A 26,495-nucleotide genomic window follows, 5' to 3' on the forward strand; every position below is an offset into this window, starting at 1 on the left:
GGGGCGGTTGCTGGGGCAGGAGGTGCGGGGTGATTTAGCGCCCGGCGAGGCGGAAGCGGCCGGAGTAGGAGAAGGAGGGGGGAGAGACCAGTCCGCGCCTGGACGCCCGGGGTGGCACGAGCCGGCGGCCCGAGTGCGAGGCGGAGGCGAGGAGGCCGCGGGGACTGGAGGCGAGGCCGGCCGGGCCCCCGCAGCCATGGAGAACGCGCACACAAAGACGGTAGAGGAAGTGCTGGGTCACTTCGGCGTCAACGAGAGCACAGGGCTGAGCCTGGAGCAGGTCAAGAAGCTCAAGGAGAGATGGGGCTCCAACGGTAGGTGCCCGGCGCCGGGGCTGCAGCGGCGCCGCGCGGCTAGGCGCGGGCCCGAGAGCCAGGAAAGATGGCTGACTGAGCTCCACCTCGTGGGTTTCGGCTCCGCGCCTGACTAGGGCTGCAGGCGGCGGGTTGAGCCCGTGCGCCGGCCCCGCGGGAGAGGGGTTGCAGGCTCGGGGCTCCGGCGTCGCGTCTGCGCCTCCTCTCGACTTCCTCGCGGCTCCAGCTCTTGACCTTCCCCGCACGCAGTTAGCTCCGCGGCTTCTCACCAGCAGCAGCCGGCCCCGGCGGAGGGAGGGATGAGCCTCTTGCATCTGGGTTGAGCCCTGCGAGACATTTTCTCGTCCCTACCCGGTTTATGAGGCGTTGTAGTTGAGAATGCCTCTGACCGTTCTTGTACTACCCGAAGTTACACATCTGGCAGAAGTGATGACAGGGCTGAAATGACTCCTTGTTTCAGGAGACTTACTTAGGTGGTGATGAGATTTCACGTTTTGGAGTAGATCAATACAACAAATACTGCATATTTTCTTGAGGTACCATTTTGGTATGGTTTCTGTTAAATATGGTTGAATGTTCATATATCTAGGTGCGTCTTTCAAAGGCAGTGATAATTTAGTAATTTTTGTAAAGGCAGAGCGCTAAAATGTTTTTTTTCCCCCCCCTCTTGACACGTTGCCTGGTGAATTTCTACATTCTGCAGAGTTACCGGCTGAAGAAGGTGAGTAATCTTAGCACGTTTCTTCCCCCACTTTGTGTGCTGATCTTAAGATGACATTTACAACAGATATGTTTCTTTCTAACAGGAAAAACCTTGCTGGAACTTGTGATTGAGCAGTTCGAAGACTTACTAGTTAGAATTTTATTGTTGGCAGCATGTATATCTTTTGTAAGTATAAAGAAATTTACTTTCCAAAAGTTGAGACTATACCATAGATGAAAAACCAGGAAACAAATGTCTATTGAGTGAGAACATTATATTTGGAGATTTAAGCTGTTTCTTCATGTTTTGTGTGGGGTTTTTGGGTTTTTTTTTTTTGATTCCCTAGGTATTTTAAATTTATAAGTAAAACATTTGAAGCCATTCGCGTACAGAAAATAAATGGATGTCTGACATTGGCAGTGCAGTTAGAGATTGTTCCCAAATGCGGCAGGCAGGGTCTTATAAATTCTTGTGGTTTATCAGCTTTTAATATCAAAAAGTTCTTTATTGGAAGGCCTTTTCTGTTTTGGGTTCTTCCGTTGTGTAAGATCATACTAAGATGATGTTGGGCTCTTTGTAGTCTGTAAATAGAACTTACAAAAGGAATATTCCAGTTGCTCTCCCTTCCTGGTAATGGCAAGGTGACAGTTGTTTCTGACAGTGACAAGAATGATGACGGCAGTGATGGCACCACTGTTGACCAAATTTGGTCACTGACCTTTAGGGTGGTAAATTTATCTAAATTGGACCCCTGTCTTGAGTGGCTCCTAGGTTGAGAGAACAAGGTTTGGTACAATTGGTTCTAGATCTTAAAAGAAAAAAAAAAAAACAAAAAACTTTTTTCATGTTCTCTATGTGCTTACCAGCTTGAGTCCTGTATGGTTGCTAAGAAACTGGTGAAATGCAAAGAACAGCAGAAGAAAGGTGATGGGGGTTGGAAAGGATAATTCTAGGTTATTATTAACATTTTTTTCGTGTTAAATATTGATTTTTTTATTGCATTTTTTTCTTGGGCATTGGACTTCGAAGTTTTCCTAAAAATGGTCATGAATAGGACACAGATGTTCCTAATCCTAACAGCATGAGATGCCTTTTGTTCTTAAAAAGTACAGTATTCTATTCTTATAAAAACCAAGATGGGAAGTGAAATTCACTCAGTGCAATAACTTGTTTCAGGCTTTGCAAACTTGACACAGCTTCAAGGTTTCATTTTTGTGTGTTTGTAAGCATGCAAGCCTCAGGGATCTACCTCTGTCTTTATTGACAACCTTACCCTAGAGGGCTATTTTGAGAACTAAATACACGAAGCAGTGGGCATTTCTTTACTTTCAGTGAAGGGAAAAACTTGGCAAGAGGTGAACTTTTTTGGAGTTTCTGTACGCAGATTCTGCCATGAGACTTTAATATGTCATGCCATGTTAGCCAAGTGATGTGTAGCCGTTAATAATTAATTCCTCACGAATGTTTTCTACGGTTTTCATTGAATAAAATTAAGAGAGTATCATAGCAAATCATTAAGCATCCTGAATTAGTCACTCCATACCTTATACGTGTCTGTTTTTCTTGGTTGGTTAAAAAAAATTCCTCTTCAGTAAGTGGCTGCTGCTTTACCAATTCAGATAAAGGAACAGAGCTGTTTGATTAATTAGTTTCAATACATTGTCGTGGAACAAAACAAATAATGTGTTTGAGGTAGTATAATGTTTATGTTTAAGCTGGCTACATAATTTTAAAATAGGCTCAAGCTTGGTAGTTTTAATACTGGGCTTCAGTAAGGTCATCGGGGATCTCTTAGAAGTTAATCAGCTGCTATATACAAGAAGAGATAAAATAAATTTTTATTGCGTTATTTTGTGTGTGTAATTTAAGGCAGTGTTGTAACATCGGTGGCATTATTTCCAGTAGACAAGCTATTGACTATTTGGGTTGTATAGGATCTCTTGAGTGGCCAGTTTGAGTGACTTTATATTAATATTTTGAAATAATGATGTGAGTTTTACTTTGAAGTAAGGAGCTTAAATCTTCGGGCATTTTCAAATGTTTTTTTTAAATTATTATTATTTTATTTTTTGGCTGTGCTGCACAGCTTGCAGTATCTGTAGTTCCCCGATCAGGGAATGAACCTGGCCGCAGCAGTGAAAGCCCCGAATCCTAACCACTGGAGTGCCAGGGAATTCCCTCAAATGGGTTTTTAAATAAAAGCTTTAATTTTGTTGTAAGGTAGGATGTTGGCTTTTTATAGCTTTTTAGAGCTATATTTTGGAGTTGAAATTTGAGTTACCTTTTTGGTAACTACATGGAGTTATTGCTTAGGAAATGAACTATGTTACATTTTTATTTTATGGGTTGCTAAACAGAAAAGTTTAAACATTTATTGTTTAGGAAGTACTGTAACTTAATTTGCTTTGATTTGTTTGATCAAGAAATTGCAGATATAAAACTTGTTGATTTTCTTCATGTGGGATTAGCACTACTGCTACATTATGCTTGACCCTTTTCATTCCACGTTTCTTTACCTTTGAAAAGAGCACTGAGTTTTCTGTGGTAGTCAGTTCATTCCTATTCGTTTAAAAGGAAAAATGGTAAAATATACGTGCTCTTTTGGAGAAGCAGATAGGCAGTTTTTATAATCTATATATGATACATCATCAGGTTCTGCTCAAGTTAAGAAATACTAGGCTTTAGTGATATATTTCAAATATCTAAGTAGTAAACTGTTAACCATAGTTAATATTTTGCGTTGGCAGAAAGTAGAAACAGCATTAATGTTTTATACTTGTGACCTGTAGGGATAAAGTTTAATAAACTTGTCACTTGGGTTGGAAGAAGTGAGCTATGTATCTCCCATTGTATGTGAAGTAACATTAGAAATTCCTTAACTTGACATTCAGTACCTTCCTATCCTTTTCACTTTTTCTTTCCATTCCCCTTGTTCACCAACTTTGCCCTTCATATAACGCATCATATGGTTGCTTGATTAGAATGCTTGTTCTTTTCTCTCTTCCCTGCTTTGTTAGGAATTGAGCACCTTAGGTACATGGCACAAACACTGGTGATAACAGCATGGAACGAAATACACGGTCTCTTACCTGGAGCTGACGTTCTAGTGGAGACAGATAAAAGTAAAATATATAATAAACTGTTGGATTGGAGATAGTGCTGTGGAAAAAAATAACATGGTTGGTGGTGGCGGAATAGGGGAGCCTGTGGAAGGAGTGCAGTTTTCAAATAGGGCAGTCAGGAGAGGTGTCTAAGGTGACAGTTAACCTGAAGGAAGTGAGCGTGAGGACCATATTTGTCTCATCTGTCAGAATCATAAAGTCCTCTCTGGTAACACAATTTGCATAAGCTTCTCTACCCTTCACCCCCATTTCCCTATCTCAGTTACTTAGATTGACCCTAAAATGCTAATAAAACTTTCTTAGACCAGGGCATTTCTCAACTTTGATTTACATTTGAATAGTTTGTCTTTTCTTCCTACTGGAACCTTTGAAGGGATTCTTAATTCCTTTTAGAACCTAGGTTAGTGCTTCTTCTCTTTAATTAATTAATTAATTTGTTATTTATTTATTTATTTTTGGCTGTGTTGGGTCTTCGTTGCTGCGCGCGTGGGTTTTCTCTAGTTGCAGCGAGCGGGGGCTACTCTTCGTTGTGGTGCTCAGGCTTCCCATTACGGTGGCTTCTCTTGTTGCGATGAGTTAACAAATATTTGGATGAGTTTGTGTTGGTAGTATTTTCAAAATACATGAAATTTGTTTACTTTGGTTTTCTCAGTAAGATATATTCAAGAAGTATTTGATAATGTAGTGATTTTAAATTTTTCCTGTGTTTTCTTTTAATTATTTTGAAGGACAAAATGGGCAGTTTACTGATTGGTTTAAGTAATTTATTTAGAGCCTGTCTTTAAAATATGGTTTGAAAGGTGAATGTATATGGGGTTTTTTGTTTTCTTTTAAATAAGATTGTATTTTCAAATCTGAAAATATTGAAGAGTGTTTTCACATAAGCTTTATGTCTGGTTCACAAGAGAATCTGTAGTCTAATTCATACTATTCTTTTTATAATGGCTGAAAGAATTTTTGTTTCTCACTTCAGAAAATTGCTATAACACTTATTGGTGATACTTTCTTATTTGTTTCCTCTTTTTAAATTTCTTGATGTAAATTTTTTCCTTCATTGAACAAATGTTTGACTGCCCTAAGGTATTGTAAATTTCTAAGGATACAAGGAGGAATGCAGACCTGATACATGTTTTAAGACCCTCAGTCTTAAGAATGTGCTTATGATCTCTCATTTTCTTCTTAAGTTCTTGTTAAGAGCTCTGCACATTATCCTAACGTGTAGATAACTGAGTCATGGTACCATGACTGTCTCCTAGTTTATACCAGAACATCCCTTTTTACCTTGGATTAAAATTTGCTTAATTCATTAAACCCTGCTCTCTGGCATCTTTCGGCTGTACTCTCAGAAGTTATGGTGATATACAGAGATCAGTCTTCCGTATAACAATTAGAAGATACCCTACCCTGTCTAAAGTAACCTAGCAAGGGAATTCCCAGTGGTTAGGACTCTGTGCTTTCACTGCCAGGACCCAGGTTCGATCCCTGGTCAGGGAATTAAATAAATAAAGTAACCTAGCAAGTGTTTACTTTGAATAGGATTGACAAGTTTGAAACTTTTGAACTTGCCGTAGCTGGATACTGTAAGCCCCAGAAGTACTATTACTGTATTAATAGTGCAAAGCAAAGAAAGGAGAAACACTATGCCTAAAATTATACTGCAGTAGCTTTTCCTTCCACTTCCCTTTGATATTGTTAATGAGGTTGGTTACCTTTTTGCTCTCTTAATGTTTAAGTTCATAGATTGCCAGGTAGGGACTTGTACCTTAGACGTTGTTTGAGATTTTGTTTTGTTTATTCATGCATTTATTCAGTAAATATATAGTGAGCATCAACTATGTACCAGAGACTCTTCTAGACCCTTGGGGATAGAATAATCAACAAAAGGAAATACAAACAGATAATCCTTTATATTCAACCCGTTCTCAAAGATTTTTTAGAAACATTCTCTCTGCCCCCTGTATATTTTGTATAACTTCTGGTAACCATAATTATGAACTGACTGTACTATAATGCTAATAAGACATAGTAATTTGTCACTCATCCAGTTTCCCTCTTCACTACCCTCTTCCCCATCTCATGGGATCTTCCATCGGTCAGCAGCATCTTCCCATTTACACAAGAGAGGTTTTCTTTTCAATAGAACAAAACCATGAAGGACTGCACCATGTGGTTTGAACATGATTGACTGGATTGATTCTTAGCAGTAAATGAAATACAGTTCATCTTTATTTTGAGCTGTAGCACTTAATTCTTTGGGTTATTTGTGGGTTTAAAAATATTTTTTTAAATATTAGAAAATTGGTAGTTGTCAGTGTTAAATAGGTTCAGCACTGCCCTTCCACACTAGAGATTTGCCCACTAGTTTCTCATCAGGCAGTAATTATACATTGTACAGAACGCTCAAATAACTATGAATGCCTGTGTTTCTTACACATAAACATTTAAAGTCACATAGTGGAAGAAAAGGCTACTTCATAATACAGATGAGGGTTATTGCATTATGGATAAATACCACTTGTGCAAAGGAACCACACATTTCTTGAAAAGTAGAGGTTTGCTTTGATAGTCCTGTCACTGCTTGCTTTCTTTAGTCTTTTCCTTTGTTCCAGCTTATGTGGGATATTGCTTTAAGTTTGTTCCTCTGGCCTATCTGCCAAGAGGGAAATTCATACCCGATTTAACAAGGTGTGAAGCTTATCTTACAGTTGCTAATGCCTCACTGACCTTTTCTAAAAGTCCTAGTTACTCTTCAAGTTGAGCAATTTTTCTCCCCCAAGAGCTAATTAAGTTTCTTATTTCTGATAGCTCTCCTTGGCAAATGTTTGAAAGGCTAGCATCAAAGCAGCTGTGATCTTGCATCTATCAAAATTTATAACTTCCTAGAGAAGTTTTCATCCTGCCATTAGGCCTGGCCTTAACACCAGGAATGCCCAGCTGAAAGCTTGCAGGAACAATTTATATTCATTCTGGTGTTCTGCTTGCCCTGGTTCATTAGCTGTCAGTGGTGATTGGCATCTTTCAGGACCTGGCCTTGGGTCTCCTGTTTTTTTTCCTGCTCAAATTGATATGGTATTTCTTTTGTTGGTGTTATAGTGGTGAGCAAAGCTGCCTAACAAATTGATATTTGCTGTTAATTCATCGTTACCCTCATTTACTTGCAAAATTCATGTTGGGTCTTACCTTAATCATCTTTCTGTTTGTTTGCTGTTTGTGTCAAAGCTCACTTTATAGTATTCCACTAGGTACAAATGTAGTTGTCAGATGGCTTCATTATTGCCATACATCATATCTGACAATATTAAAAAGTATCAAACTGCTTTCATTGTTTACTGAATAGATCTTTTAAAGAAAAGATTTCATTGTGGAATATACAAACATTTTAAGCAGTGTTAAAAGGCAAAGGCAAATCTTACCTCCCAGACTGTATCATAAGATACCTTTAACATCCTTTTTGGATTGGCAGTTTTCCACAAAAATTGGTTGTTAAATTTTTAACCATTTAGATGCCTCTTTTACTACGTTGTTTATTTTAAGATTCATTGTGTTGGATTCTCTCTTCTTAGGGTTGCTCAGTTGGAAAGTATAGTGTGGCTTGTGTGAGCTAGAAGTTAATTCTCTGCTCATTTTTCTTGGGACAGTGTTCTGTGCCCAGGTATAACATTTTTGGATTTATGTCATCTCTGAAGAGCTGTGTTCCTATACTAGATATCATATGGAGGATAACCTTCAGAATACATTCCTGATCGCAGAACAACTTTGCAGTAATGACCTTCAGCAACACCACTGAAAATACGTGGGACATTAGCAGTTTATATACTCTAATTTTGAGTCAATGATTAAGTTGTTTTTACTATGAATTTGTGCCACATAGGTATTGTTTGATGTGAATATTAACCAAATTAACAAAGTTTCATGATTGCCTTTTGCTTTAACAAAATCAGGAATTTGTTTTATTTATTTTGAAAAATATACACAGAAAATGAATGGAATTTAGTTCCCCAAAAGTTTTGGATTTTAAACCAATTATTACATGAAAAAATAAATTAGTTCTTAAGGGTATTATTAAGAAGTTTATAGTTTTGAGTCTTAAGAATTATTGGGAACAAGATATAAGCTTGTTGTGTATGTCATTACATTTTGCTCCCTTTTGTTTCTAAGGATGGTAAGAAAAGAGATTTTATGTATCATAATAATTCCTTTAATGCCAGCCACTGTTGTTGTAAGAACATATTACAGTTCTAACGCGTGCCATTTCTCTTTTAGGTTTTGGCTTGGTTTGAAGAAGGTGAAGAAACAATTACAGCTTTTGTAGAACCCTTTGTGATTTTACTTATATTAGTAGCCAATGCAATTGTGGGTGTATGGCAGGTAAGCAAAAATTCCTGCAGTGCAAAATTTTGGTAATTTACGTAAGTGATTTAAACTGTTAAAACAATCTGTGGAACTACATGTGTCTTTTATCTATTAATGGCAAAATTTTAGACCTCATGCATATATACTTTGCTGTTAAAATTGCTCATCCTTCATGGTAGCATGGAATTAAGAACAGTGGATAAAGAAGCTACTTAAGGAAAACCAGAAAATTTGACAACCAGTATTCTCTTTATATTTTCTAGCTGCTTCCTATGAAAAACTTTTATTCTCCTTGTGTGTGTGTGTGTGTGTGTGTGTATTTAGCTATAAAAATTGTTTAAATCCTAAATAATTTTACCTTCAGAGCATATTCCTGGCTATTTTCCCTTAACTGCCCAGTACCCAGGCCTTTCTTATTCACAGAATGGAAGCTAATTTTACTACAGAAACATAACGGGATCACACATCTGCCCCATATTTGCATGATTGGTCGTCTGCAGATAGCTAGTTTGAGAATTTAACTTTTTTAAGACTATGGATCTGTTAGGTTTTTGTTTTTGATATATTTTAACAAACCCAGACTAATATTTCACATTCATCTTTTTATTTGTGGCTGTGTTGGGTCTTCTTTGCTGTGTGCAGGCTTTCTCTCTTTAAGCTAAGACATATCTAAAAGTTGCGGTGAGCGGGGGCTACTCTTCATTGCAGTGCGGTGGCTTCTCTTGTTGCGGAGCGCAGGCTTCCGTAGTTGTGGCTCGGGGGCTATAGAGTGCAGGCTCAGTAGTTGTGGCGCACTGGCTTAGTTACTCCGTGGCATGTGGGATCTTCCCAGGGATTGAATCCATGTCCCCTGCATTGGCAGGCAGATTCTTAATCACTGTGCCACCGGGGAAGTTCCTCTCATTCATCTTTTAAGTATTGATCTTTTAGATGTTTGATAGATATAGTCACCTCTTTCAGGACTAAAATAGAGTGTATCTGTCATTCTTAATGTGGAAACATCTTATAAACATATTTAATCCTATTGGAATTGTAAACTTCTGATCTTATTAATAAACATGAAGGCCTTTACGTGGTGAGCTCATTTAGGAGGAAGCCTACTTAGAAGAAATTTTTAATTGTGCTACATTTGACTTTTTTAAATTGCTTTTATTTAAATAGAAATGATCTTTTTGTGAATAATTTAGGCAAAAGAAACAATATATAGCATTAGATTGTCCTTCTCAAGTTAGTAATATGCATTTTAAAATTAATTTATGTCAGTTACATAGTAGATAACTCATACATATTCCCATTTCATGCTTAGAGTGATTTTGTAAGGCAGATGATATTCCCATTGGACAGATGTGACATAGAAGTTCAGAGTGATTGACTTATCAAAGGCCATACAGATAGTACATACATAGAGTATCTGGGATTTATATCCAGGGTCAGGCTGATCTGAACTCCAAAGTAAAATTTTACAGCAGTTTTCACAGGACTTTTAGATATGTCTTAGCTTAAAGAAAACAGTAATATTTTTGATGGATATCCTATTATATAATATACAGAAGGGTATGAGCAATAAATACTATAGGGTTCTTGCTTTCTGGAAGTAATGAAAGTTATAATTATAGTGTAAGGTAGTATTTGGGAAGGGTGGGGCATGTATTTCTGATCAGTGTCATCAAGGAAGGCTGACAAGCAATTGGGGGAACTATAAAGAAATAGGACTTTTGTGGGTGGAAGCTGGGGAGAATATTCCAGAGAGGGGGTGGCATGAGCAGAGAGGTACAAAGTGTGTTTGAGGAATGACATTTAGACCTATTTAGGTTTGACTGGAGGAGGTAGGAGTTGTAACTTTTAGAACAAAGGAAACCTTAGAAGGTCTTCTAAGTTTTTGTTCATAGTAAGTTAGGTATATTTGTTTTTCCCCAAGCTGACCTGTTTTTTGTTGTTTGTTTTTGTTTTTTTTAAATAAATTTTTTTATGTTTGGCTGTGTTGGGTCTCTGTTGCTTCATGCCGGTTTTCTCTAGTTGCGGTGAGTGGGGGCTACTCTTCGTTGAGGTGCGGTGGCTTCTCTTGTTGCAGAGCACGGGCTCTAGGCGGGTGGGCTCAGTAGTTGTGGCTCACAGGCTCTAGAGTGCAGGCCCAGTAGTTGTGGTGCACGGGCTTAGTTGCTCTGCGGTATGTGGGATCTTCCTGGACCAGGGCTAGAACCTGTGTCCCCTGCATTGGCAGGCAGATGCTTAACCAAGGTGCGGTGGCTTCTCTTGTTGCAGAGCACGGGCTCTAGGCGGGTGGGCTCAGTAGTTGTGGCTCACAGGCTCTAGAGTGCAGGCCCAGTAGTTGTGGTGCACGGGCTTAGTTGCTCTGCGGTATGTGGGATCTTCCTGGACCAGGGCTAGAACCTGTGTCCCCTGCATTGGCAGGCAGATGCTTAACCACTGAGCCACCAGGGAAGTCCCCCTGATTTTTAATGTGGAACATTTTTTTTAAAGTCTTTATTGAATTTGTTACAGTATTGCTTCTGTTCTATGTTTTGGTTTTTTGGCCACAAGGCATGTGGGATCTTAGCTCCCTGACCAGGGATCGAACCTGCACCCCCTGCATTGGAAAGCAAAGACTTAACCATTGGACCACCAGGGAAGTCCCTCCCTGATTTTTAATAGAAGCAAAATACAGTGCTCCTGGACATCTTAACTTTGGTCAGTCTAATTAAACTCTACCTGACATGACCTCGAGGAAGGAGAAATAAAACTGCCACAGTTCATAAATTCAGGGGGGAAAATCCTGAGGAAAAAGTAGTTTCAAATTTGAATAATTGAAGAGCAACAATGCTCAGAATTTATTCTTTCTACAGTATCAGTAACATTTGAACTTAACCTGAAGGACCTTTTAGCCAGTGACATTAATTAGAGTTAGATATGCTGGTATTTCTGTTAATTATAAGGTGATACAGATAGACTCATTCTTTAAGCAGATCTGATTGGGATTTAAATTATTCTTATCATGAACTTTCCAAATTTAAGGTTTCCTTACTTTCTCAGGAATGCATATATAAAAAGTTAGACACATGCCATTAGCTTTCAGTTTTGTGTCATCTAAATTCTCTTTAAGCAGGTTTGGGAACTTAATTTTTACCACAGTGTGAAGAATTAGATTGCATGTTATCGAGCATAAATTTTATCCAAATGTTAAACTGAAGAGCTTTAGGTTGGAGAGCAAAGATGTGAGAGAAATGAAAGAATTATTTCCTTTGTCCACTGAGTAACCTCAACTGGGCATGTGCTTTGTAGATTTGCTCCTTCTAATGGCTTCTTTTCTTTTTTTAAAAAATTAATTTATTTTATTTTATATTTATTTTTGGCTGCGTTGGGTCTTCGTTGCTGCGTGGGGACTTTATCTAGTTGCAGTGAGCACTCTTCGTTGTGGAGTGTGGGTTCTCATTGCAGTGGCTCCTCTTGTTGCAGAGCACGGGCTCTAGGCACAAGGGCTTCAATAGTTGTGGCACACGGGCTCAGTAGTTGTGGCTTGCAGGCTCTAGAGTGCAGGCTCAGTAGTTGTGGCGCATGGGCTTAGTTGCTCCACGGCATGTGGGATCTTTCCGGACCAGGGCTCAAATCTGTGTCCCCTGCATTGTCAAGCGGATTCTTAACCACTGTGCCACCAGGGAAGTCCTAATTGCTTATTTTCTAAAAGGAGAAAAGGCAAATTTCACACATACTCCCCCACCGCCCCCCAAAGGAACTTTCCCTTAGCTTTTTTTTTTTTTCCAACACGGCTCATTTTAATTCTGCATCTTTCATCTTGAAATTAGGAAATAAAAATTGTGTGTCGGGCTTCCCTGGTGGCGCAGTGGTTGAGAGTCCGCCTGCCGATGCAGGGGACACGGGTTCGTGCCCCGGTTAGGAAAGATCCCACATGCCGCAGAGTGGCTGGACCCGTGAGCCATGGCCGCTGAGCCTGCGCGTCCGGAGCCTGTGCTCCGCAATGGGAGAGGCCACAACAGTGAGAGGCCCGCGTACTGCAAAAAAAAAAAAAAAATTGTGTGTGACTAAGTCTTGACATGTTCATATATAATACTATGGTAAATATGGTATGTGACTGGCAGTGCTTCTGGCCACTTATTGGTCTTTAGTACTGGTGAGAGATTTAGAATTTGTGAGATGTAACTGGATTTTCTTAATTCATCACTCAAAGCATTCACTGTGTGCCAAAACACAATCTAAGCATTTTACACATAGCTTGTAAATCCTCACAACCCTTGAGGGTGGGTACTGTTAATGTCCTGGTTTTGTAGGCCATAAAGCTGTGTGTCACGTTATCCACAGTCACATAGCTTTTGAGTGCAAAAGTCTGTGTTGAGCCTGGGCAGTCCAACCCCAGACCATCACCTTTCATGGGGGTCATGATTGATTTAATGATGTGAGTGTGTGAAGCTGAAGGTGAGGGCCATGTTGCCCAGTGTGCATAGGGACAGCAGGTTCTAATAACTGCTTCTTGCCATTGATTTTTATCTCCTTACCCTTCTTCGGGTGCTTATTTTTTCATTTTTAATACAAAATCATAAGGGCCTAGTGTTATTACCTTAAGATGTGAATCATTTATTATAAATGTCATTAATACGCATCTCCTGTGTTTTTTCTTTTTAAGTTTAGTTTACAACTCTAAAATTTGATTCCTAGGGCCAGAAACAACTTGGCAGTGGCAGGCTGTATTTACTACTGTTATCTTTTGTTTTCTATTTTACAGGAAAGAAATGCTGAAAATGCAATCGAAGCCCTTAAGGAGTATGAGCCTGAAATGGGCAAAGTGTATCGACAAGACAGGAAGAGTGTACAGCGGATTAAAGCTAAAGACATAGTTCCTGGTGATATTGTAGAAATTGCTGGTGAGTTGAGTTTGTCATTTTTATTTTAGGTTGTATATCTGAATACAGTCCTTTTCTGAAGGCTCATACTTAAGAGTTTTAAAAGTTAGGCTCATGTGTATCAATTACGTTAACAGATTTTTAGTGCTATCCAAACAAATCAGGTTTTCTGTAAAATTTTCAAAGTGTTTTGGCACCTCCCTTCATGTTTATCTTTTTTTTTTAAACAAGGTGTTTTGAATTATTGTGCTTATTACTTTTAGTACATTGTGGAACACTAGTGCAGGTGAGATAATGAACTTAATCTTGATTTGACAGTTAGTTGTAGTGAGCAGTTTGTAGAATACTAGTTAATGGCTACATAGTTTTTCCTGTTTTGGTTCTTGGCACAAATAGGTCAATCTTAGAACCGTCAAACCTAGTTGATGGCTAAGGGTAATCTCATGACTTTAAAAGCTCTACTTAAGAATACTTTGACATAACACTGAGCCGGGAATCTAGGTTTGGGCTTTAAAGAGTTAGTGAATCCACTGCAATGCCAGAGATCTACACAGATCTCAAAAAGGTCCTCCTTCCTATAGGTCAATGCCATGTTTTCAGGCAACCCAACCCAAATGCCCCTGGAGCCAATCAGAACTGTGTAATCTTTTTGCTGGGGAATTATTACATTGGGTTATTCAAATCATTGTGGTTTTTCACACCCTCCTGAGCTCAGAATACTTGTTTTCTTTTTGTGAATTGTCTCATAGTAACACCTTTACACTGACTTGAGGGGAAATTGTGCTTTGTCTTACTCATTGTAATGAGAATTCAGTGCTGAGTCTCCTGGCCTGTGCTCTACAGTTTTGGTCTTTGAAAATAAATTACCGGGACTTCCCTGGTAGTCCAGTGGTTAAGACTCTGCCCTCCCAATGCAGGGGGCCCGGGTTTGATCTCTGGTCAGGGAAACTAGATCCCGCATGCTGCCTGGCGCAGCCGAAAAACAGAAGAAAAACAAAAGTAAATTACCTTGTCATAGGTCTTCCAGTAAAAGAATAGTGTTGCCTGTGTACCCACACGTTGATTATACTTAGGACAGCAAAATTTGTATAAATGACCTAGCAGCTTGCTTAATAGTGTTAACAAAAGTACAACTCAGAATGAAGTGTTTTGGCCAGTGGATTTTTTAAACTTAATTTTGACATAATTTCAGACTTAAAAGTTGCAAGACTAGTAAGAGTTCCCATTTAGCTTTTACCCAGATTCTCCAAATGTTTGTTATCACATGTGCATTATCCTCTTTCAGTCTGTATCTATACATTCACACATTTTTGTCTGAACTGTGTGAGAGTAAGTTGCAGAAATGATGCCTCTTTACTCCTAAATACTTGAGTGATTATTTTATAAAATTTAGAACATTCTTTTAATATGATTCCAGTTAACTACTGAAAGTAGATAACAGTATTGTATCAGTTTTTTAATCTGTACACCTTATTTAGATTTAACCATTTTGTCACCATGGATTTTACAGCAAAAATATGACTTAGGGAATTCTGGTGGTGATGTAGGAAGTAGGTCAGAATGGGAAGGCTGGAGATAGGTAAGGGCTAATGAGAGCAAACAATAACGAAGGCTGTAGCATTAAGAATAATGAGGGGAAGATTTTGAGTTTATAAGTAGGAGTTTTAAAGCAAGGGTGCACATCAGAATTATCTGGGGACCCTCCTTAAAAGTTTTTACCAGGTCTCGACCCAAACTATTAACTCTGAATCTCCCTTGGGCAAGGAATTACAGCCATGTGTAGTTTGAAAAGTGAGCCTCAGGTTTAGGTGCCAAGCAACAGGTTTTGATAACTTAATAGATATTGGGGTGGATGTGAAGTAGGGTGGGGCATCAAAGATACTGGCAGGATATCTAGTTTAGGTGCCCGGGTGGTGATGGTGCTAGTAACTGAGGAAGGAAACATTAGAGGAAGATAGTTTGTCTTTCCACAAATATATATGTGGTCAGTGCTGCACTTGCAGGTCACCTAAATATTGCACAAGATTCTTTTTGACTTTGTATGTTTTCCAGTTCTCCAGCTTAGTCTGGTAATGTACTTTCAGCCTGTCAAATTAAGATATTGTAAGAATTTTTTGTGCTACTTAAGCTATTTCAGTATATTCAATCTATCTGAAAACTTAGAGAAATCACCCCCAAAGTGTTTATCCTTGGTTTGCATCAGTAGATGGCAGTGGTTTACAGTGTCAGAGGAAACTGTAACCTTGATCCTCAAAGCATCATCTTCCCTTTTGAAGGAATTGGTTTTGGTTTCTCTTTTCTCTGAATTCTGGTTCTCTCCAGTCTTTCCTGTCTCAGTAAGTCACTCTTAGCACCTAGTTAACTGAGAGAAACTTGGGAATCATCTTGATTCTTTCCTCTTTTATTCTGTCTCTAAGACCAGTTGATTCTGTCTCCAAAACACACCCAAATTTGTTTACTACTTTTTCCTCAGTCACCACACCAGTCCCACCATCACCTCACACTGACATTGTCATTGTGTCCTAACGAGCCTCTGCCTTCCTTTACTGTTTTCTTTCCACACAGAAGCCAGTTTCCTAAAGGTCATGTTTATTCACTTGGTAAAACACTTCAGTGGCTTCTCTCTTGCACCAGAAATATAAATGTTTTTCTTTGACCCTAAATGACCTTGCATTGTATAGCTCCTGCTTGCTTCTGTGATTTCATCTTATGCAACTCCCTATGCTCTAGCCATACGGGACTCTTTTTTTTTTTTTTGCTGAGTTGGGTCTTTGTTGCTGCGCCCGGGCTTTCTCTAGTTGTGGCTAGCGGGGGTTACTCTTCATTGCAGTGCGCGGGCTTCTCGTTGCGGAGCACAGGCTCTAGGTGCGCAGGCTTCAGTGGTTGTGGTGCGCGGGCTCTAGAGTGCAGGCTCAGTAGTTGTGGTGATGCACAGGCTTAGTTGCTCTGTGGCTCGTGGGATCTTCTCGGACCAGGGCTCGAACCCGTGTCACCTGCATTAGCAGGCAGATTCCCAACCACTGCACCACCAGGGAAGCCCCATTGCCTTTCTTTTAATATTCAAAAAAAATATTAAAACATGAGCTTAAATTCCTCATCTTAGGTGAATTACTTATTACCAATAGTAATTGTTCTAAGCAGTACACATTCTCAACCCTATTCCGATTTCACCTGTTTTTGAATCCTTTGTGAGGAGTCTAACAGGTCCTGATAGTTAACACTTTTTTCCTCCAACTCTTCCCCCACTGTATACCAATTGCTAAAAGCATATGCAATGCTTGGACATTGGGCTCTTGTATAGTACTATTTTTTGAATTTTGACCATTCTGAGGGATGCTGAACAGAGGTGGTAACTAGTTTTAGATAGATATGAGCAACTAGCTTTAGATAGATATGAACATTTTATTAAACACTATTGTCATACTGCTAGGCAACAAGCAGAAGTGTGTCACACTGATCATTGTAATCTTGCTGAGCATGTAACAAGCGCTCAGTGAGTAATAAATGAAACTTGAAATCGGAAGTATGGAGTAGGTTTAGCTAATGTAAACCTGCTTATTGTGCAGCTTCTGTGCAGAATAGATAATTTGAAGTCTCTATGCTTAAGTTCAGTAATAACAAAGCTTGAAGTGTGTGCCAGATATAGTGATAAACTTGCTAGTGCTTGGTTTTTAACCATCAACCACTCTGTGGGGTGCATACTGTTAGTCATATTTTACAATTGAAACTGAGTCTTTGTGGTTTATTGCTTCTATCTTCCAACTGTAGTTAATTTGCTAGAGAATATACAGTATCCTTAGTGAATGTGTACATATTTCATATATCAATTCGTTGGAGGCCTAGTTTACAATCTTTTAAAAACAGCTTTATTGAGATATAATTCACATGCCATAATTAATATTCACTCCTTTAAAGTGTGTAATTAAGTGTTTTTTAGTATATTCAGAGTTCTATAGTCATAACCACTGTCTAATTTCAGAACATCTTCCTCCAAAAAGAAAACCCTATATCCATTAGCAATCACTTCCTCTGCCCGTCTTTCCCCGGTCCCTGGCAACCACAATTTTTTTTTAGGGATTTGCTTATTCTGGATATTGCATATAAATGGAATCATACAATAAATGCCCTTTTTAGACTGGCTTCTTTCACTTAGTATATTGTTCTCAGGATTCATTTATGTTGTAGCATGTATCATATAGTTCATTCATGTGTATACTGTATTCTTTATGGCTCAATAATATTCCATTGTTTAGGTATGCCACATTTTGTTTATTCATTCATCAGTTCATGAGTATTTGAGTGGTTTTCTCCTTTCTGGCTATTATGCTACTGTGAACATTCAAGTACAATTTTTGTGTGAACATATGCTTTCAGTCTCTTAGATATATACCTAGACATGGAATTGCTGGAGCTTATGGTGACTCAAAGTTTAACATTTTGAGGAACTTCCCAACTGTTTTCCAAAGTGATTGCATCATTTTACATTCCATCAGCAATGTATATAGGTTCCAGTTTCTCCACATCCTCATCAACACTTGTCTTTTTTTTAATTTTAGCCTTGAAGTGTTATCTCATTGTGATTTTAACTTGTACTTCCCTAATTTCCTAATGATATTGAGCATCTTTTCATGTGCTTATTTTCAATTAGTATGTCATCTTTGAGAACTGTCTAAATCCATTGGGTTTAGTTGGGCTGTCTTTTTAATGTTGAGTTGTAAGAGTTCTTTACATATCCTGGCTTATCAGATAGGGTTTGAAAATTTTTTTTCCTGTTCTGTAGGTTTCTTTTTTACTTGACAGTGTCCTTTGTAGCATAAAAGTTTTTAATTTGACAGAGTCCTATTTGTCTTTTTTTTTCTTTCATTGCTTGTGCTTTTGGTGTCATATCTAAGAAGCTATTCTGTGATCTCATGTCACCAAGATTTTGTATATGGTGTGAGGTAGGTGTCCAACTTGATTTTTTTGCATTTGGATATCCAGTAGTATCAGCACCATTTGTTGAAAAGACTTCTTCATTGAATTGTCCTGACACTCGTCAAAAATCAATTGACTTCATTTTCCACTGCAGATTGACTATTATTCCGTTGATCTGTATGTCTGTCCTCATGCCAGTACCACACTGTCTTGATTACTGTAGCTTTGTAGTAAGTTTTGAAATAACTAAATTTGAGTCCCCTGGCTTTGTTGTTTTTCTAGATTATTTTGGGTGTTCTGAGTCCCTTGCATTTCCATATACATTTTAAGTTTAGCTTGTTAATTTCTGCCCCAAAACCCTGCATAGATTTTGATAAGAATAATGTTGACTCTGTAGCTCAGTTTGGGGAATATAAACATCACAGTAATATTAAATCTTCTGATCCATGACCATGGGGTGTCTTTATGTTTATTTAGGTCTCGTTTCTTTTAACACTCTGTTTTCAGCATTCAAGTCTTGTACTACTTTTGTTAAGTTTATTCCTAAGTATTTTATCGTTTTTTGTTTGTTTTTTGCGGGGGAGCTATTTATAATTGGAATAGTTTTCTTAATTTCATTTTCAGATTGTTCTTTGATAGTGTATAGAGACACAGTTGATTTTTGTGTACTGATATTGTACCTTGCAATCTTGGTAGACTCTTTTATTCTAATAGTTTTTCAGGGGTTCCTTAAGATTTTCTCTATATAAGACCATGTCATCTGAAAACAAATATTTTTGTCTTTTCAGCCTGGGTGCCTTTTCTTTTTCTTGTCTAATTACCCTGGCTAGACTCTCCAGTAGAATGTTGAAAAGAAGTGGCAAGAGTAGAAATCCTTGTCTTGTTCCTGGTCGTAGGGGAAAAGCATTCAGTCTTTTACCATGAAGTATGATGTTAGCTGTGGGTTTTATAGATGCCCTTTATCATGTCGAGGATGCCTGATCACAATTTTAATCTTTAGGTTGTCAGTATACTCTTGTTTGGTCTGTTCTGGTGACTTTTCATGGTGGTTATGTATTTAGATCCAAATTAGAAATGGTTAGTTTTGCTAGATTACTAGGACCAGTGGGTCACTGAACTGGGAAAGATGTGATCCTAAGGCATTTAAGTGAATTATATGGAACATTTTGGGAAAACATATTGTGACTGCTTGACCTGGGCCAGATAAATAGGTATTTATTTTATTCAGACTTTTAAGACTATACACGTTGAGGCTTTTTAACTTCTACTTTTATTAGGATTAGTAATCTAGTTGACCCTGCAATTTGGCATTTAGCCCAATAATTCAGTTCTGTAAAACTGTAGAAATGAACTTGAATTCTAAATGTAGATCTAAATTATTTCTTGTCAAAGTCTTACATGGCCTGAAGGGATAAATGGCATGAATTGTGCTCTTAGACATGGTAACTTTTATACTATTACTTAAATTAAGCAATTGAGTGTGAGAGGGTTCTTTCTGGTGAATTGAAAAACTGGAGAATACTGTGAACTGTTTCGAAGATGAAAGTGAGCATGGAGTTGCTTTTTTGATATTTGCCGAAAGAAAGAGACCTTTTTGTAGTCATTGTTTGGCTGTAAGAATCATCTCCTAACTTCAGATGATAAACTTCTTTTTGCTAGCTTCTGGAAGACATCTGATAGGATGGTTCTGCTGAACTTTCTGAAGACTGGGTGGCTTTTTGAGGGGGAGATGGAGGGGGTTTAAGGGAATTATATTTTAGATGTTGCTATACCAACTAATAACCTTTCCAGGGAGACATTGTGTAACCGTGCATAGCAAAACCATACGTATACTTCTAACTATCTAGAATACAGGAACCAAATAAAATTTATTTGGCAAGTATAAATATGGAGACAGTTACCCATGTGTTCATCTTCTGAAGCCACAATAATTTTGTTTTATCTTAATGCCAGGAAAATATTTCTCTGACGGATGGAAACCAAAAGTAATAAAGTCAGGGGCTTCCCTGGTGGTGCAGTGGTTGGGAGTCTGCCTGCCGATGCAGGGGACATGGGTTCGTGCCCCGGTCCGGGAAGATCCCACATGCCGCAGAGCGGCTGGGCCCGTGAGCCATGGCCGCTGAGCCTGCGTGTCCGGAGCCTGTGCTCCGCAACGGGAGAGGCCACAACAGTGAGAGAGGCCCGTGTACCGCCAAAAAAAAAAAAAAAAAGTAATAAAATCAGGTATAATTTTATGAGAAATGAATATCAGTGTTTAAGTGTTCTGTATTATCTGCCAATATTATCAAGGTGAATCGAGCTATGATAGTCATGAAACTCTTTAACTTTAGAATTTGGGGAGGTTTCAGTATTTGCATGGGAGGGATATTACTGACTTCTCAAGGCGAATTTTCAGCTTTTTTTTTTTTTAATTTATTTTTGGGGGTGTTGGGTCTTCGTTGCTGTGCACGGGCTTTCTCTAGTTGCAGTGAGCAGGAGTTACTATTCGTTGTGGTGCGTGGGCTTCTCATTGCGGTGGCTTCTCTTGTTGCAGAGCATGGGCTCTAGGAGCACAGGCTTCAGTAATTGTGGCTTGTGGGCTCTAGAGTGCAGGCTCAGTAGCTGTGGTGCATGGGCTTAGTTGCTCCACGGCACGTGGGATCTTACCGGACAAGGGCTCGAACCCGTGTCTCCTGCATTGACAGGCGGATGCTTAACTGCTGTGCCACCAGGGAAATCCCTTCAGCGTTGTTTAAAACAAACTTCTTGTATCTTGGTAATCCAGAGTTGATGAATAGCGCAAGGACATAAATATCCTCAGATGACTTCTGTCCTGTAGTATACTCTGGAATAAATCATATTTTAAGATTATGTAGGTGATAGAAATGAGTCTCAACATAAAACTGCATTTGCTTTATTTAGGTTCTGGAGAAGTTGATTTTATATTTCCTAAAATGAAGAATAAATATTCAGCAGTAGTGCCAGCAATTTCAGGATTTTTTAAATGAAAAGAATAATTCTTAAACTTGGTGATTATTTAAGGGAAGAAAAGTTTCACTTTTGATAGCTTGCAGTAATGAAATTTAGTAACATGTATGAAGTGGCATTTCCAAGCATTTGAGGTAAAGAAAAGATAAAGTTGTAAAACAGAAAGATGACTGATTCATGTAAGAACCTGTGTTATTATCCTAATTCCATATGACACTGGACAAAGTAAATTAACCTAATCTCTACAAAACTGGGTAATTGGAGTAGCCTCTTAAGGAGCTTTCTGGCTCAAAAGATGTATGATTGAGATAATGTAGCCTTATTCGTTTAGCTGGGGCCATGAGCCTTTTTTTCTTTTGCTTTTAGAAAAATGGATAGGAGAAGCCTGACTGAACAGTCAGCAAACACTTAATCCATACCTGTTGAGCTCCCTAACACAAATATCAGAAAAGTTAATTCTGTGCTGTAGAGCAGAGGGGTTGGCAAACTTTTTTTAACGGAGCTACCTAGTAAATATTTTGGCTTTTGTGGTCCCAAACAGTCTCTGTAGGGGGGAAAAATTTTTTTTTAAACAAGACTTTAAAAATGAAAATCATCCTTGGCTCAAGGGCTGTTTTTATATTTATTTTTTTGTTGTCGTTTACTTAGGTTGTGCCAGGTCTTAGTTGCAGCAGGTGGGTTCCTTGGTTGTGGTATGCAAAACTCTTAGTTGCGGCATGCATGTGGGATCTAGTTCCCTGAGTAGGGATCAGACCCAGGCCCCCTGCATTGGGAGCGCCGAGTCTTACCACTCTGCCACCAGGGAAGTCCTTCAAGGGCTGTTTTTAGTGTGTTTTGTTTTTTTTTTTTTTGCCTGCGTTGGGTCTTTGTTGCTGGGCATGAGCTTTTCTCTAGTTGTGCTGAGCGGGGTCTACCCTTTGTTGCGGTGCGTGGGCTTCTCATTGTGGTGGCTTCTCTTGTTGCAGAGCACGGGCTCTAGGGTTCATGGGCTTCAGTAGTTTTGGTGCACAGGCTCAGTAGTTGTGGCACACGGGCTTAGTTGCTCTGCGGTATGTGGGATCTTCCTGGACCAGGGCTCGAACCTGTGTTGCCTGCATTGGCAGGCAGATTCTTAATCACTGTGCCACCAGGGAAGTCTATAGCAGTAGTTCTTAATCATTTCTAGATCACACGTCCTCTAAAAATTAATGAAATCTATGGACTCTTTCCCCAAATACATATATTCAGAATCTTGTATGCAATTTCAGGGGATTCTTTTGCCCTTCTCCCTAGAAATCCACCCCAAGATTCTAGCTGTTTGGTTTTAAAAAATGAAGTTACAAGCATACCCAGTTTTACTGTGCTTCTCTTTATTGTGCTTTGCAGATACTGCATTTTTTGCAAATATTTCAACTTTTTATTATTATATTTTTATGATCTGTGATCTTTGATGTTACTGTTGCAAAAAGATTGACTTACTGAGGGCTCAGGTGATTAGCTTTTTTTTAAGTGATTAAGTCTTTTTAAATTAACATGTACATTTTTTTTTAGACAATGCTGTTGCACACTTAATAGAGTACAGTATAGTGTAAAATCTTCCATGTGGCTCTCTTTATTGTAGTATTTGCTTTTGTGGTTGTCTGGAATTGAACCCACAGTGTCTGCAAGGTATGGCTATATACTATATAATCCAGCAATTCCACTTCTGGGGTATATATTCAGAAGACATGAAATCACTCTCCTTAAGAGGTCTGCACCCTTATGTTCATTGTAGCATTTGTGTATAATAGGAAAAACATGGTAAAAACCTAAGTATCCATCAATGGATAAATGGATAAAGAAAATGGTGTGTGTACACACACACTCTCTAGAATATTATTCAGCCATAAAAATGAAGGAAATCCTGCTGTTTGCAACAACATGGATGGATCTTAAGTGAAATAAGTCAGAGAAAGGCAAGTACTGTGTAATCTCACTTACATGTAAATCTTTTAAAAAGCAAACTCATAGAAACGTATATCAGATTGGTGGTTGCCAGGGGCGGGGAGTGGGGGAATTGGGTAAAGGTGGTCAGAAGGTACAAATTCCAATTTTAAGACAAATGTATTCTGGGAGGTAATGTACAGCATGATGACTATAGGTAACAGAACTATAGTGCATATATGAGAGTTGCTAAGAATAGATCTTAAGTTCTCATCATAAGGAAAAAATTGTAACTGTGAGGTGATGGATATTAACTGATTGTAGTAATTTCACATTGTATGTATATATCCGATGTTTTACACCCTAAACTTACAGTGTTACAGCTGGTTTATATCTCAGTAAAATGGGAGAAGTCGATTACAGTTAAACAGTCTAGTTAGTAAAATATTGTCTGATTAAGCAATTTACGTAGTGTTGGAATATTGTTAGAATAAACAGTTTTCACCTGTTCCTAGAATGATTAAACACAGCTCAGAGAAATAGAAGCAAAGATACATGACCAAATAAGGTTTGTTGTCTTTTGCCTTTTCCCCCATATGCAGTTGTTTCACAACAAGAAGGATGGGAGAACAAGGCTAGTTAGAGATGTAGATCTAAGCCATCTGTAACCAAATAACAGTAGAAATCATTATTTTAGTTGTTCCCGTAAATTATATCTCTTTGTGTAGAGATATAGGTTCTTAATCTTAAGAGCTTGTATATAAGCAGAACAGCAAATAGTCTAAAACAGAAATCATCGTGGGAAAAAAGAAAGAAATCAGCGTGGATATATTAGAAGCAGAGGGTTTTGAGACCTAGAGCCCTTTATTCATCACTGTGAGAGTAGCGTTAAGAGCAATGAGAAATGAAGAACTTGGAAAGATCTCCCCAATCATCATATCATGATGGACCAATTGATCTTGAAGGCTGACCTGAATTTCATGGAGCTGGCATTTCCTCATTTCCTGTAATCATCTCCTCCCCTTCTCCCCTCTCCCTTTGACTCAGTGATAGTCACAGTACCAATAAGTGCCAACCTTTCCAATCCTTATCATTGTGATTAAGATTTGGGGAAAATTAGAAGAAAGACATGATATAGGGAGCACATTTCCTAAGTGTGACACAAAACCACCAAGATCACCAGATTTGACTATGTAAAAATATAAAACAACTTTTGTTTTGAAGATGATAAAAGAATTTTAAAAAATAAAGTGTTTGGTGTTAACAGTGGTCAGAAAAATACAGAATTGAGAGTATGGGGAAATGGCAAGAAAATAAATTTTGGTGGAAGTATACATTTGTAGGAAAATTCTGTTTCTGTGAATCTTTTCTCCAGAAGTAATCTAAGTGCACAAAGATGTTCTCTGTATAACATTGTAATAGGAAAATTGGAAACACCTAGATGGCTATGAAAATGGTGACTGATTAATTTAGTCCATCCACAGTATGGCTATGAAACACCTGTGACCTTGAGCAAGTTAGCCTTTTGTGACTCATTTTCCTCATCTGTAAACAGGGAATGAAGATAATCAGACCTTCCCTAGAATTGTGAAGATTAAGAGTTAGTAACTCATAAAGCTCTTGTAGTAGTGCTTGGTATAGAATAAGCATTCTCCAAAGTTTAGCTTTAGAGATTATTGCTTTAGCTTTAGGTATTATTATTATGTAGCCATTAAAAAAGAATGAGATAAGTATATACTAATGGAAAAGGAGGTTTGTGATTTTTATTTTAATGAAGTTTTAATAAGTGTTATCCATAGAGAAAGGTATCTGATAAATACTGTTAACAGCTAGATATTTGGATGAAGGGAGCGAGGGATGGGTTATCACCTCGTAAAAAGCATACTTTACTTTTGTAATAAAGAGGAATTTATGTTGGTATCCCAGATATTGTATACTCTAAATTTGCCTAATGATGGGCTGCCTCCACAGCATCTAATGAGCCTGGCTATCTTCCATTCTGGTAGCTGGAAACTTGCCTGTCCAGGAACCGCCATGCCATTTTTATTGGTACTTATATATTACACCAGTTTTATTATAAAATGTTCCTTTATAAGGAGCTAAAATATACTTGTCTGTTTTATACGTTAGTTTTTTGCTTTGGAGCACATAGAAGTCTGATTCCTCCTCCTATGGTGGCCTGTTACGTAGTTGAAGGTAAATTCGTCTCCCTTTTAGAGCTGGGGGGAGACCTCAACTAAAACTCTGAGAGCGTGCAACTTGTCCAAAAGCGTGTGGCAGTTCATGGTAGAACTGGGAGTCTTGAGTGTTAATGGTGTGGTGTATCCTAAAATTTTTATTTTCAGGTTAGTCTTGGCTCTTTCTGTTGTTCCTGTAATTATTTTTAAACCCTTTACCATCTTGATGGCTTTTTTTGGTGCCCAGACTTGAATGCAGTTAATGTAAGTGGAGTCTGGTTGATATTCTAGACCTTATCCTCCACTCTTATACATAAGGACATTTCTTTAGCAATCTTAATTGCCCTACCAGCTAAAACCCGTGAGTCTTTTTCATGCTTCTCTTTCCCCACTACATCTAGTCCTCTACTAGCATACATGTATTTTGTTTTTAGTCTAAATTTTAAGCAGCAATCACTGTTAAACCTCATTCAGCTCAACCAAGTCTTAGGTCTGTTTGGATCCTGATTTTTTCGTTGTTCCAAGCTTTGTGACATTCTTCAACTTGATAATTATCATAAGTTTCTGATGCTTGTTTTTTAAAGAAAATAATGTGTGTGCAGGTACTTCATTCCTTAACAAATATTTTACTTGGTAGCCACTATGTGCCAGCATAATACCAGGACCTGGGAAATCAGTGGTGACTAAGTGACTGCCTTCTTGGAGCTTTTGAGTCTAGTGAGGAAGACACATCAAATATGTAATGTGGTGAGTGTTAGGAAAGGACAGCTCTCTATTAGGTTGGTATCCCTTAATCTTGGAAGTTCAAGGAAAGCCTTGCTTTTTGTGAAGACTCAGAACTTTGAGGAACTGAAGAGTATTGTTTGAAGCTTAGAGGGAAGGGGAGAGTCATAAAAAGTAAGAGCAATTGGGTCGTGGAGGGTGTTAAAAACCATGGTTAAGATACTAAACTATTTAAAGTCTAGTAGGAAGAAGCTGTTCAAAGGTTTTAAAGAAAAGAATTATATATCTGCATTTTTAAAAGATGAGTTTCATTTCATCATAGATAATACATCCAAAAAACCAGACTGGGAACAAATATGGTATAAAGTATGGCAGTTTGTAATGTTCCTTCCATGCTAACCCTGAGGCCTAGAAGTAGTTTTAAGTAGGCAAGTAGGGCTTCTCAAGTGAAGAATTGCATTCTTCCT

The 26,495-nt window shown here is 38.4% G+C and overlaps 1 protein-coding gene across 1 annotated transcript in view; it reads left to right on the forward strand.

The window, feature by feature from the left end:
- The first annotated feature begins 29 nt into the window (after positions 1 to 29).
- The window catches only part of ATP2A2 (ATPase sarcoplasmic/endoplasmic reticulum Ca2+ transporting 2), a 56,570-nt gene continuing 30,104 nt past the window's right edge, over positions 30 to 26,495 (forward strand). Inside the window, exons 1-5 of the mRNA XM_024758493.1 lie at positions 30 to 314; positions 1,018 to 1,035; positions 1,121 to 1,203; positions 8,403 to 8,507; positions 13,228 to 13,366. Of these exons, the coding sequence (XP_024614261.1) occupies positions 197 to 314; positions 1,018 to 1,035; positions 1,121 to 1,203; positions 8,403 to 8,507; positions 13,228 to 13,366 (463 nt within the window). The 5' untranslated portion in view covers positions 30 to 196. The remainder of the gene's footprint in view (positions 315 to 1,017; positions 1,036 to 1,120; positions 1,204 to 8,402; positions 8,508 to 13,227; positions 13,367 to 26,495) is intronic.

Source organism: Neophocaena asiaeorientalis, unplaced genomic scaffold, assembly GCF_003031525.2.
Source record: "Neophocaena asiaeorientalis asiaeorientalis breed wild unplaced genomic scaffold, Neophocaena_asiaeorientalis_V1.1 scaffold77, whole genome shotgun sequence".
In the NCBI taxonomy this organism is placed as follows: domain Eukaryota; kingdom Metazoa; phylum Chordata; class Mammalia; order Artiodactyla; family Phocoenidae; genus Neophocaena; species Neophocaena asiaeorientalis.